This window comes from Thermobia domestica, chromosome 11, assembly GCF_964235325.1.
Source record: "Thermobia domestica chromosome 11, izTheDome1.hap1.1, whole genome shotgun sequence".
NCBI lineage: Eukaryota > Metazoa > Arthropoda > Insecta > Zygentoma > Lepismatidae > Thermobia > Thermobia domestica.
Window position 1 is genome coordinate 221,834,581 of NC_137464.1, and position 15,373 is coordinate 221,849,953.

At 35.6% G+C, this 15,373-nt stretch overlaps 1 protein-coding gene across 2 annotated transcripts in view; it reads left to right on the forward strand.

Annotated features, from left to right (window-relative positions):
* Positions 1-15,373, forward strand: part of IRSp53 (Insulin receptor substrate 53 kDa) — a 1,174,063-nt gene that overhangs the window by 1,086,549 nt on the left and 72,141 nt on the right. For both annotated transcript variants that reach the window (XM_081731708.1, XM_081731709.1), the window contains exon 6: positions 2,316-2,450. In XM_081731708.1, coding sequence (XP_081587834.1) covers positions 2,316-2,450 — 135 coding nt within the window. The remainder of the gene's footprint in view (positions 1-2,315; positions 2,451-15,373) is intronic.

Genomic DNA, 15,373 nt, shown 5'->3' on the forward strand with positions numbered 1-15,373 from the left:
GAAAAGGTAATACATGGAGTAAGGTGGAAAACTAAAATGTAACGAAGGCGAGAAACAAAGATTCTTTCTTCATGTACGTACAAAATTCAGCAAAACAAAATTTTGTAAGACAAAATGAAGGTTAATTCACACAGTGTGCCATGCTCATTCCATTCCTCTGCCATACTTAGTATGTGTGAATACTCGTGGCCGTGGCACGGACAATGTCGTGCCGCTACTGTTTTCTTGGTTTTGGTCAACTTCGTGTCGCTTCGTGTGCTCCGAAGAAAGTCGAAGGATCGCGGCCGACGAACTACGACCAGGCTATGGTTTCTCTTCAAGGCAGCCTGTCGGGGCATGGCATGGAAATGGCACAGGTACAGCACGTCATGTGTGAATTAAAAAAATATAACCGAATGATTTTTCAATGTCAAAGCCTAAATAGAAACTTTGTGGACCACGGCACGACATGGGAACGGCACACTGCGTGAAGTAACCTTAAGAAATTTTGCATTTGCCAGGTGAACGGAGAAATAGCGTTTTTCAACCTGGTTGTTGGACCCGAGATCATCTGAGCTTTTCGTAGACAACATTATGAGATTCTCGTAGTTTCCTCCCACATTATCGTTCTATAAATAAGTTCTTTTTTAAAATTATTCACTTTCATTGGTAAAAGCACGGTGACTTAGTGGGAGGATACTTACTTCTAGTAGGAGTGGTCCCTTGTTCGATCCCAGATCGTCTGAGCTTTTGGTGGACAACATTCTGACCGTGGGTTTTATAAAAAAAATCTCGTCGTATCCTTCCACATTATCATTCTATCAATAAATTGTTTTTTTTTCAATCATTCACCTTGATTGATCATCCGTTTTATTTAGCCTAAGAAGCATAATCGTAGAACGTAAACCTGAAAAATTTAATTACATTTCATTTACTAGAATGTTTGGGTTTATATTGTGTAAAAAATACACTTTGCATGAAGCTAAGATTATACTAGTTAAACTTGTTATTGGGCTGGTCATTTCTAGTGTATATGTTAAGTAGTATGCAACCAATTTAAATCTCATTGTGATATGTTTTTTTAGTGCTTTAGTTTAGTGTTCGTAAGTTTCCTGAAGAAAATTTCCCTTGACTAACACAAAATTTTCCCTTTTCTTGTAGAATTTTCCCTAGTTCGTTAAGTGTCCAATTTCTATTACAGAAGTTAAGTGACAAGATTAGTTTAGCTATACGAGGGTCGTTCAGAAATTAACCTCCGATTGGTTAATAATTAGAAGAATTTATTACACATCTGAAAACTACTTCTTTGCTCTATTCTCAACATAGTTTCCATAAACATTCAAGCACTTATCATACAGTATCTCTGCAGCTTAGAAATTCCATCAGTATAAAAATCTCCCGCCTGTGCCTTGATCCAGCCTGTGACCGCATCTTTCAGCTCCTCGTCGTCAACAGAGCGCTGATCTTGGAAATTTATGGACATTCATAGGAAAACTCCTGAGATTGTGAAATATCGAACTTTTTCATCAATTTTCTGAACGAGTTCATCAATGACTACTGATGGCCTGTCACTCCTCTCTTAGTCATGAATGTTTGTTTGTCCACTTTTAAATGAACGAACCCATTCACGTACAACTCTTTCACTCATTATACTTTCTCCATACATGGTACCAAGTTCCCGATGAATAGATGGTGCCGAATATTATTTTGCCGTAAGAAAACGTATATATTACCTCGCACCTCGTACTTGGCGGGGTTTTCTATTGCAGCATACATTTTGAGACGCTACAAAAGTGGAACTAGTAATCAAACAACCTTCACTCTACCATGGCTCGATGCAGACTGATCTACCGCGTACGTCTGTGTAAAGATGGCAACGCTGCGCCCACTACTTCATGCACAGTGACCAATCGGAGGTTACTTTCCGAACGCACCTCGTATGCTTCTATATTTTTTTACTTCACTTTTTTTAAAACAAAAGTACACCCTGCCATGTATGGGTATAAATTATACTACTACGAACACACACACTGTTGCTATTGTATTAGTGTATTTTTCTGAAGAATAAAGAAAAAATATAAGCATTTATATTGATCAATCAGTCAGCGGGAGAATTTCCCTGGATTTTCAATTTTTATGTAAAAAAATCCCTTTTCCCTTTTTGCTAAACTTACCTACGGAATTTCCCTCGATTATTGAAGTTTCCCTCAAACTACTAACACTATTTTAGTCTCTATATCAGAATAAACGACAGATATTTAACTAAAACAGAAAGAAGTTTTTTTTTTTTTTTTTTTGGCCTTCAATAACTTACATTTTGTTTGTTGTTCTTTCAGTCTGAACAAAAGAGGTTCCTGCAACAACACAAACAACGCTATGAGACATATAGCAAAGCAGCGGCCACGATGAAGAAACAGCGAAAGAAGAATCGAAGTGGGAAAACAGGAGTGGCTCTCGACAAAGAACTCAAGGTATGTGATAAACCTCTATGAAAATTGAACTATCAACATAGGTATTATACGGTCATTAATTTACAGTCATTAAGAAAATAGAAAGAAAGAGTTCTCCATACAATCACTGATCTCTTGAAACTGGCGTAAAAATAAGTCAATATGTTTGCTATCATAGCCATTAGTCAGTCTATTGTTTTTTTGCACATCGCGAACAACCGTATTTTGGTAGTTCTTAAAGTGGCTGTCTGCAACACGTTTCTGATTTACATAGATGTTAATTTAAAATAAACACTGTAGTTATTATACAAATAGTACACAGCAATAAAGTTCGGCGTTAACTCAATTCGTCTATCATTACTAGCGTGTTATTTGAGCACCAAGACCATCGTCTTCCTAAAGTATCAGAAATAGCTACGTAGTAGCTAACAGTCATAAGTGTATTAGTTATATTTTTGCTATGAGAAAAGCTGTACGCAGCATATTTGACATTTATACCATAGTAGTCATTTATACCATTGTATACCATTATACCATAATAGTCAGATTTTGACAAGGGAGGACAAGATTGTTTTATCATTTTTTTTAATAAATTACGGTTAACTGCTGCAGATGGCGGCTAAAAGAAAAAAAGCGGAGAGAAGTAAAGAATATCATCATGAAACTAAGGAAAAAAGATATAAACGTCATGACTTTAGGGTGAGTAATTACTGAGATAAACAAAGTTATATTGTGGAGTGTATGAATTCTCGTATTGATGCAATATTAGGTAAACAGGGAATAGTGTAATGTGTCAGTGTTTCAAATCCAATCTGAACATGTATGCTGCAACAATGGAGAGAAAAACAGAAATGTACAGCGGAAGGAAATGAAACCGAATTTACATCTTATAACCGAGTGGCGAAGATTACCTTTATGAATGCAACATAGTTTACCTGAAGTGGGACAATATTTCTATGTCGAAATCCGTCCTTTGATTATTCCTAAAAGAACGAAAAAATCCTCCTTAATACACACAAGAAGTGTGATTTTATGTCATATGAAGTCCATTTTCCACTATTCTTGTTTATGCGTATACTCACCTTCGCCGACGCGTCTGCTTCCTACGAACACACCCACACTACCGCGCGGGCTATCTTGCTGCTCTACTGACCTGACTCGGTTAGATGACATTCGTATTTGTTAGCGGCCACCTAGCACAAATTTGAGTTTGTCTTTGAATTGGTTCGTGTTTTATGCACTGTAGTTTTTTCTTTATGGCATACGTCCACACGCAGTATTTATACTCACCTTTTCTAAAGTGAGTCTGCACTCATTTATAACTCGTCTCTTAAGAAACACTTCTTTAAGGCAGTAAGAGTGGATATTTGTCTATTCAAACGCGCAACAAAAAAGACTGAAATCTTTCACGAATTTGTAGTAGCAGTTTCGAAGCTATATCTTTCATCGCAGAGAGAAGGTAACGATTAATTGTTTTAGTTGTTTGTCACCAGTGCGTATTTTGCAACACTTAACAGTTTAAAGATACTAATTTTGCTCAGTAATACAATATAAATGCATACGAATTTAGGGAAGAGCAATAAAAACAAGAAATATCTGTAATCAACAATTAGTAGCGAAGGGTGGAAATGAAAAAGGAGTAACTATGTAGGTAAGGTAGCTATATTAAAACAATAGCAAATACGAGACACATGCAGGGACCACGGTGGCTCAGTGGTAGAGCGTTCACTTTTGGTACATGGGGTCCCGGGTTCAAACCCTGCTCCCGCCAAATAAACTTTGTGGTGGACAAACACCGTGTGTGTGGGTTTCCTCGGGGTTCTCCCGTTTCCTCCCACTTTCTTCATTCCACCATTTCATTCATTTCTCATCATCACCGTATCCTTTAGCGCACACGGCATAACCGTGGCACGTAAAACTCAAAGGTTTCATTTCATTTCCTTTTACGAGATATGCCAAAAAGGGCCCATATTTTAAAAAAAATAATAAAAAAAATGATAGAAGAGGAAATTTTCTGTAATAGATATAGAAGTACATAATATTTGTCTACTCTTCGACGTAGTCACCATGAACCACAACCATGACATTTCTGGTAGCATGCCACAAGTTTCGGTATATTCTGTGTAAAAATTTGCCGTCTGAGAGTACAGCCAATCTAGAGCCGTTTATTAGCATATTTTCTTAAAAAAAAAAAAAAAAAAAAAAAAACTTGTATCTCAAACTCACGAAAATGGCAATAGCTCTTGCCCTCTAAATGGTGTCCTTGTTACACCAAATATCGAGCAACATATTGTATTTCTTGTAATCTAACAACGAAGAGAAACGAAGGAACAACAGATGGCATGACTTCTAGTGATGACACAGTATAATTGTTACTACATTAATTATTAGAAGAATTGGATGAATACATCCCAAAATCCTAAATTTTCGAACACTGGATGGAAAGTGAATGCATTGCAGGAATATACTCACTTTTCCACTCATACACTTCCGCAAATCTCACTACAAAGGACGCAAAGTTAAGGAATGTGTTCCTTGTTCCCCTCAAGGGATGTAGCGACTTATAGGGAACAAAGTAGTTATCTTAGTTCATCTTGCTTCCTTTGTGGGATGTGTACCTTTTGTACTTCACTCATTCGATTATCCGTTACTATTATTAGAGATAGCTATTAGGAATTTTTTGTTATAATAGGTAAATACTGAGAAAGAAATGTTCTTATTCATTGGAAGAATTATTTGTTACTAGAATCATCGAACAGTTGTTTGTACTTAGGAAAATATTATATTTGAAGACTTACTCGCTTCCGAATAACTACTTTGTTCCAATATTTGAATATGAATTGATCCAACTTTTAACAAAAATTCTTCAAACAAACAAACAAAAAAAAAAAAAAAAAGAGTTTCATTTTTTTGTTTCATATTTCTTTCAAGTAGACTTGTTAACCAAGTGCATACGGACAAAGTTGCGCGTACACACACACACACACACATACAAATCTCCTGTGGTTGCGTCGCGTCATTGTTATACTTCCCCCTCCTTCTTTCCCAAGTGTATTGTTGTGTGGTCGCACCAGTGGACCGCAGTAATCAATTGAGTGTCAGGTTTAACGTTAGGTCAGAGTTAGTGGTGTGTAAAGGTTGGCTGTGGGGTTAGGAGCTCGGGAAAAGAGGAAGTACAAACCGACAGAATGAAGAACGTCCAGCTCGGTGTGCAATGGAAGGCTATGAATTGTGGAAAAGAAATCTCGTTAAGGACAACTGCCTCGAAAGGGTTGAGGGAAAAGGGGGGTTGTTGTGTTGAATAGCAAATTGAAAACAAGTAGAAGGCTGTTTTTTAATTTGCGTCCATAAATCACCTTTTAGCCATTCTATTGTTTCTGGATAATTCTTTCTTTTGAGAGAAAAAAATAGAACCAGGGTGTCAGGTTAATGAGTAGTTCTTTTAGCCACGCTATCACGTTAAAACACGTTGAAGAAAATGAGGATCTTTCTATTCCTTCCCGTTAGCATGTTCATCTTTGTGCTTTAATCTTTGGTGGAATTGCAAGAAATTCTGATTCCAGGTTAAAGATTCACAGTTTACAAATTTTGCGTGCTGAATACTAAAACTGGAACATTCCATGTAATTTAGATTCCATTTTAAACTTAAGTTCACTTTCCATGGCATCGCTGCTTAGAGTGGACTTTCAGCTCCGATTAACCATTCAATGGAACATCCATGGAGTAGTTTGGGGACAGGGGAGGACAGGGTGGGGCCCGAGCCCCCTAGCTAACGAAAATATAGTTAATTTGTTAAGATTTTCTTATACAAATAAAAAAAAAATACCAAACGTAATATAGCAACCAGAGATTTGAGCTCCCCAAGAAAATGTTCTTCGGGTGCCCATGACTGGTCCATGATCCACGCTCTCTTCTCCACTGACTAAAGGGTTTACACGTAATAAAACAAGGTTGTGAACTTATCATTTTAATCGGATTTTGTATTTCTACGGTCAATCGCTCAAGCATCACTCTGTTGCAATACCGTGGCTCTGACCTTTACGATATGGTAAAATGTTTGTCATGTGCCATATTACGATGAATTTCAATTTGATTATCATCTATAATTATTGCAGTGGTGTATTTACGATTTTGTTTCGGGAGGGGCTTTGCTAACGTTATTCCTGGAAATGTGAAAATTCTGCAAGATATTTCATTTACTTTAAAATAGTAAATGAAATTTCGGGGGGCTTAAGCCCGAAAGCCTCTCTTAAATACGCTACTGTTTCCTTGTTAAATAGGATGAAAATTGAGTCTCAAAGTTAAAGCAGGCCAACATAAAGGGATAAACTCAACTATGTTTCGAAAGCAAAGTAGTAAGTTACAGTTACAAATATCAATATCTAAAAATTACTGAAGTTCTATTTAAATTTAGATATACTCCTCAGGTAAGTAAATAGAAACAAATGAAAATGGAAGAAAATGTAGTTCTTGAAAGTAAAACGTAGACAAATTCACCAGTGTTCAGAAGATGCTGTCTGCAATGAACTGAGCAGAGTGGGTCACGCCCAGTTGTCGCACGACCCACTGAAACTCACAAATCTTAACCCACTCCATCTCTTATAGAGCGTACTTTGGACGTACAATGGGGTTAGTTCCGATATATCGAGATGTTCACGTGACCTCTTACTTTCGCCAGTGGACGTCCCATGGGCTTATGGGATAGTGACAGGATGATTTTTGGACATTGCTTCGAGAGAGGCACATCTCATTAAAATTCAAGGGAATTTCCGTGGATATTCCGTTATACTTACAAGTAAGGTTTCCCAGGTGATACACTCCGATTTTAATCAAACTTCACAGGTTTGTAGAACAGCAAAAAATAAGCGACACGTATTTTTTTATAGCGGCCCATATGCATATTTAGGCGGTATAATAGAGCTGTTAAATTGGGACAACAATGCATACTTTAGGTAATAGCGCGAAAACGAGAAGAGATAGCCAAACGTTGTAAAGGAGCAAGTTGTCATGACACGATAAGCATTTCAATAACACATAGCACTTCCACGGGGATAACACACAACATCCGCAAATGGACCAATCAGGGATGAAAAGCAGTCACGGAGCTTTATCTATTACGCGGAATACAAATAACGTAGGTAAGAATAAAGAATGATAAAGAATAAGTGATACGTGTTTTTTCGTTTTTGCAAGATGACACAAAAAACGTAAATAGATGCATCGTTATCTCAATGTCGAAAGATTGGAAAACTGGGAATATGAAGATGTGAACGCCTGTATGAGAGGCAACCTGTCAATCAGTGTTGTAGAACTGGTTGCAGGTGACCGGTAGAATCCTGCTCGAGAGATAAATATCAAACCTGGTCTTGTTGTTCAATGGTTTATATGTTATAACTATTAGTAGTTAGTGACTGCGAACAGTTCAATGCTCATGATCAGTAATTTAAAAGCCTCCCAGAAGTAAACGAAATCACGCCCTTCCTGTAAGAGTCGGCCGTATAGGATAGTAATACAAACATTTATATTGTTTTGCAACAAGCCCCGTTGTATTGATAAATAGGCCCTTTGCGGGATACTAAACAACATGTTGAACACAATTGAACAGGCTGACAAAAATAGACAATTCACAGTCACATGCATATGAGCATGCATTTAAACCAAAACACATGGATATGTTACACAAGCACTATTTTCGGTAAGATGCTGTATGTTGAACCATAGCTGGCTGCTATTTAACAGTATGTAGCGTAATGTCGAATATTGTATGGAACGAATATAAGCAATTGTAGTAAATATTCGCCATACAAATGATTCTTATTGAAATCGGACATGAGACTAATAGAACTTCCTTGACATAAGCAGTATAAAAACGATATTAAATTATTCGTGGCTACATGTATTTGTTTCGAAATATAGAAATGTAAACAGTATAAAGTATGGCACGTCAAATGAAAATGAAAAGTCCTACAACTAACTAACAAAACAGTTCCATTGAATAAAAATTAAAAGTCCTACAACTAACTAACAAAACAGTTCCATATACATTTACGAAAACAGTATATAAATACCGTTCTTGGCCATTCAAATGCGTTTGAATTTGCCACATGTCAATATTGGAAACCATTCCTCTGTTGTATTAATAGATAGAACTAAACGTAGCATTCCGAACACAAACTTCTAGAAAACAATTCTAGTGTCATTGACAAAGAACTGGGCATAACTAAAGCAGAAGAACATAACCAGTGATGCAATTCATAATTCAATAGGTGTGTTGGCAATATATTGCGTGCAACACGTCTGTTGCGTAGTATCATTATATACATCTTGCACAGCAAAAGGTTGTATGCCAGTGCGGATATTAAAACGTAAATAGCTATGTTGAAACAATAACAAGGACAATACGAAACAAAATGCTCTCTATATACAAGGGAAACGGACATTCACTTTGTCTGTTATAAATGACATCTCCTTATTTGTTGTCCAACCTATTCATTGTATGTATTGCAGAAGTGGAACTTCACAAAAAAAAAAAAAAAAAAAATCCTCCAAATACAAATATTTTAGTTACCAAGAACACCTGACAACGGATGGTTGTCTACAGGTGTCGCACAACAATGAATGCAATTGCTGGAAACCGAAAACTATTGGGTTGGTGAAATGTATCGGTCTTTCCGAAACATAGCCGCAGCGGAACCATGCATAGGCGAACAGAGGTGTATATCTTGGAGAAGATAACTGACTATGTACTAATGATTGAAGTTTGATGATATTGTCTCTTGCATTGAGGTTGATATTTAGATACAATGTCCTTGAGCCAATGTTTCTCTTCTGGAGTGACTGCAACCAGTTCTGCAAAACTGATTGACAGGTTGCCTCTCATACAGGCGTTCACATCTTCATATTCCCAGTTTTCCAATGTTTCGACATTGAGATAACGATGCATCTATTTACGTTTTTTGTGTCATCTTGCAAAAACGAAAAAACACGTATCACTTATTCTTTATCATTCTTTATTCTTACCTACGTTATTTGTATTTCGCGTAATAGATAAAGCTCTGTGACTGCTTTTCATCCCTGATTGGTCCATTTGCGGATGTTGTGTGTTATCCCCGTGGAAGTGCTATGTGTTATTGAAATGCTTATCGTGTCATGACAACTTGCTCCTTTACAACGTTTGGCTATCTCTTCTCGTTTTCGCGCTATTACCTAAAGTATGCATTGTTGTCCCAATTTAACAGCCCTATTATACCACCTAAATATGCATATGGGCCGCTATAAAAAAAATACGTGTCGCTTATTTTTTGCTGTTCTACAAACCTGTGAAGTTTGATTAAAATCGGAGTGTATCACCTGGGAAACCTTACTTGTTAGTCATACACACACACACACAATATATATATATATATATATATATATATATATATATATATATATATATATATATATATATATACGTGAGTACGTTTCTAAAATATTTACGTTAATTAATATATGTATTTATAAATACAAATACGCCACTAACACATCTCTTTTCAAAGTAATACATAAATATCTTGGTTATAAACTAAATATACTTTCCGTGTACTACGTTGTTTGATTTCCGGTTGCCATATATAGTGGATATAATGTCTACCAACACTTGTAAAGTAGGAAGAAAAACCAAAATCGTACCATCATGGTTTGATATTAAATCTGGAGGGGAAAGCGTAAGGAAAACAGCTGTGAAGACTACCAAGTAACATCTCCAACCTAAAAGATACGAGGTCGCAGTTGTTCGTGTCTTCCTTGACTTTGTCCTGGGCAGAATTCCTCCACCAGAAACTAGGCATTCCTTGCTTTCATTTCGCTTTGTTTCAGTGTTTCCATACTCAGTTCGAAAAATGAGCTTTGTATAATTTTCCTGAGGCCAATAAACTTTCTATTCGATTGAGTTTATTTTCCCAAGCTTGTGCGATCAGATCATTAGATATGTTCGTTAAAACAACAATATTTGCCTAAATAGAAAAAAATAAAATGATTTCTTTTAGTTTCACGTCTCACGTTTACGTTTCTTTAGGCTTAAGCAGACGGGTAATTAATGAAAATGAATGCATAAGAAATAACTGGTGGAATGAGGGTGTGAGAGGAAACGAGAGAACTCCAGAAAACCCACGAACATGATATTATCCACCACAAATGTACACTCATTTCCAAAATTATTGTCGCATGTCTATAAATATATTGTTGTAGGAATATAATTTGATAACAAATTCGCCCAGTATTTCTTGTAATGTTAGTATGTGTATAATCGGCAAAGACATGTATCTGGAAAATTTCATGTCAAAAGAGCAATAAATAAGAACAATAAAACGAAAATGAAATTTTCTTGTCCATTTAGCAACATTTTGTTTTACTTATTCTAATTTTCGTATTTATAATTCTTTTTCCTATGAAATTTACCACAAATATACATTTCCCGATTATACACATAATATCAGTATTAAAAGTACCCTGCAAAATCAGTATCAAATTATATTCTTACAAGAAGACAGTTATAGATATGCGACAACCATTTTGGACATGAGTGTACATGGCACGGATTTGAGTCGGTGACCCCACGCACCAGAAGTAGAGATGCAAGGGCTCGGAAAAAACGGCTTTTTTGAAAAAAAAAAAACTCGGTTTTCTCTGCTTTGTTTTTTTGCTTGGGAAATTTTGGGCTTTTTTCAAAATACTGCTTTAAATTGATAAAACAGACTTTGTGTCGCTTCTCTATAACACAAAAAATAATTTAATTAGTAGTTGATGCTGATAATAATATAAAACATCGAAAATAAACTATGAATTTCGAAAAAATATTTCAAACAATTTTTCTTCAACATATTTACATTATGAATTCCACAGGATTAACCAATTTATATAATAAGAATTTTTTAACTTCCTATATACAAAAGTAAGCATAGTTGGCAAGAACCGTGGTTGTTTTAGAAAATGCCAAAAACCCGTTTTGGGGGGGGATGTTTAAACCAGGCTTTTTTGACTTAGATTTTTTGCTTTATGTATTTATATTACATATTCACAGAAATAAGTTTGTTTCGCCTTGATGTTATTATGCAACAGGGGGGTTATGCCGGAAGAACTCCCATAAGCTTAAAGAAGTGCGGTCAGTAAATTTCTTAAGTTGAGAACCTCCCGTCCTAGTCATTGGGAAAATCCCGTCATTACTTGAAATGTAAGACAATAACGGGAAAATCCTGTTATTGCTTTGCATGTAAAATTTAAAGGTCAACGTACCATAATCAGTACGCTAAAACTGAGGTATTAAATTACAAATTTAGTACCGGTACGTAGATATCATTGAAAGTCCAATCCAAGCTAATGTTGGAAGCTACGTAGGCAATCGATAAATTTTGCCAATTTCTATCAATATATTTAAGCAATATTGGCTTCTTTATAAAACAACACGCATTTAGGCATGCAGAAATATACAATTTGGTTTGTTTCGTATATTTAGGCTTAACATCCTTACGAAATACCGAGGTTATCAAGGAGAAGACTTTCGCCTAAACTGACATCCGAACCGCTACTTGGGTTACGCATGAAAGAAGGGTTGTAGTTCGACCGAGAATTGAACATGGGACACCTTGATTAAAAGGTGAAAGGGAAATTAAACTATTGCAGGTGGTTTGATATCTGGAAACGTCACCATGAAGTTCACACGATTCGCATTTTTCATTCTTTTTATTTTTGTGGTTTAAACCAGTTATTAAAAAAAAGAAGTTGGTGTAAACCAGCCAACCCTAAAAGTAAACACTTCTTTTTAAAGAATACACAAATAACTAGCAAAATAGTATGTAGTATTTTTACTTCAAAATATTCCATACCCTCTTTTTGAAACAAAATAAAATTAAAATAAAACATAAGAGAAATACTTAGATTTATATGATACACTTAAAGGCTGCACATCTAGAGCTTTTGGTTCTGTATATTCTTGAAATTCTACAGTTCAAGTTTTATAGAACCACCATCACAGTTTACCCAATCCTCAAGTTTTCTGAATTTTTAACAAGAGGGATTCAACATATCATTACGGAACTCCCCTCCCTCCCCCCCAAAAAAGACTACGGAATATATTTAAGTTAAGCTAAATACAACTGCACAACAAACATAACTGAGTGATTAGCTTTTGCGCTTCTATCGGGAAGTCCGGGATTCAACCAGCATTCGACCATTCTGACAAAGCTTTTCTTCATACCATCTGTGAATGTAGAAATAGTGCGTGTAGTGTGAGTTGGGCGACTTCCTTTTTTATTGTTTTTAAATCGTTATTATTACTAATTACCAGCAGTGACGGTTTTGCGAAGGTTAGGGGGGCGGTCTTTTGGACTGAAGCCCGTTCCCCAAAGTTACGGAATGTCTGCAACAAACGAAATATCTATTATTTATGCCTTTACTCATAAACTTTAAGCTCCCGTCAAATAAAAATTACGAATGTTTAAACAAACTAAACATTAGTAAGAAACCCTTCCCAAAATACTTTTCTAAATCCGCCACTGATTCTCAGTATAAAATGATTTTTAAAGTTGTATCCGGAAGATTATTGCTAAACATATAAACGAAACGAAATATTAGTTATGCCTGTACTCATAAACTTCAAGCACTTCCCAAATAAAATTAGGATTTTTTAGGAAACGAAACAATCAGAAAAACCCCTCCTAAAGTACTTTTCTAAATCCGCTACTGATTATTTGTATAAATTGGTATTCAAGGTTGTGTCCGGAAAATTATTGCTAAATCACTTCACAGCTACAGTATAACAGAAATGTGGAAGTACGGTTTGACGGATATATTGAAAAACGTACGCTTTGACGGATAAATAGAAAAACGGGCAAGTTTAACTTTTGCGCTAGAAGCTAGAGTACTAAAAGCTCTTAGAAATGAAACACGGATGACAAACTAGAGAAGAAAAAAGATGTCGATAACTCAAAAGTTAAAATAAAGTTAAATAGCCTCTAAAATTACCCTCAAATACTACATTCTTCATGTTAGCTTTAATTCGTAAAACATGTGCTCCATCCATCTTGATGGTGAATTTCAGAGCGAAATATCACATTCAGGTCATGGAATTCTTATCTAACTATAGAATATACTATAAGAAAGCTATTTAGATAGAAAAATCATGAAGTTGAAAAAAGCCAAAATTTCCAAAATTCTCGTTTTTTCCCAAAAAAGCCGGCTTTTTATGTGAAAAAAAACATCGATTCAAAAAAGCCGGCTTTTTTGCATCTCTAACCAGAAGTGAATGTTATATCATTGTGCAGCTGTGTGCCCCTTTGTCTAAATGGAGTTGAATGTTTTGATGCATGCTATTGATAAAGCATTTATGTATACTGTATTTGACCTGTAAAACTAATTCAATTGTATTAAGCTATCAAAACTAACGTACGTCGAAAAATATTGTATTGTACTGCAGACATGTTTTAAAGATGTGATTGTATAGTGCAGTGGTTCTCAATCTTTTTTGAATGACGTCACACTAACTGAACGTGAAGGGCATCGCGACACACTTGTTACATTATATTTTTATTATAAATAGTAATATTTATTACAATTGTGAAACCAATTAGTTTTTATAATGGCTCTACAATGACTGTATAATGGCTCTACACTGAGCAATTATTGCTACCGCCGGAGATGTTGATTGGTACAGTCTGTCTCGATTTTAACTAATTATTATTAAATTCTTGATGATTTTTAAATTCTAAAAATTTTTCGGACACACCTTAGGGGACTGTATGACACACCAGGTGTGTGTCGCGACACATCGGTTGAGAAACACTGGTATAGTGTATCGAAAGCTGCAATATCAATAGTAATTCTTCTTGGTATTAGTGTTTCATTTTTTTTTTCGGAATACTTATATTCTTCCACGAATATGGTTTTGTTTTCTAGAAAAGTTAGATTATTTTTACTAATAGTGTAGATTCTTTTTGCTAACCGTGTTTTATTTTTCGAATAATTCAAGTATATTTTCGCTAAGTGTTTCGTTTTCGAAATTGGTTATCTTTGCTTCCAGTGGTTGGCGACTTAATTCTGTGTAGCTAAAAGTGTTTCGTTTCTGGAATTGTTTAATTCATTTTCGCTAACAATGTTTCGGTTATGAAAGATGATTTGTTTCCGTTTTATAAATATTTTGGAATCCTTCATAACAAATATTTTTCATTTCCTTTTTGAATAAGTTCTTTTTCTTACTTCCAAGTACAGCTTTGAATTATTATTCTTTTTTGTTTTTATATCTTCCTCTTTTTTTCTTTCAAGTCGTGCTCGTTTCGCCGTTTTTGTACAGTCCGCAGCAAAGAACCTGCAACATGAGCATGTAAGTTTATTGTGAAACGACGAAGTCTTTTGCTCCAAAATAAGAGTGCATGGGAGGACGCCGAGGTTTCTCCTGGTGTGATTCGTGCCACTTAGACGTTACGTTGATCCCCTGCGCTGTTAGGCGTAGCTTCACAATAAACTTACATGTTCATGTTTTTTTGCTGCGGACTGTACAAACTAACTTATAAACGAACCAACTAACCAGATATAAACTAACTTAATGTCGGCTGTAAATTCCAATGGTTCATCACTACAGAAATAAAGATTTGTCATTACCTTGTGCCAACACAGCATTGTTGTTACTTTCTTTGGAGCCTGTTTTATATTATCCGTCAACTTTGTTTGTTTTTTGTCTAATCAGAGATAATCTAAATTAACAACGGTTGTTTGTTAGAGCCCGGCTCGGGCCGAGCCCGCGAGCCAGACTCTGGCATACAAAGCATATATCACTTCGGGCACCAGCCGTAAATTTTTAAATATACAACCATATTTCTCGGGCCTTTTCGGCCCTAAATATATTGTACAACGATATATATTGCACCGTTCTTTCTGGAGAACTTTTAAAGCACAATTGCAAAATTGAATAT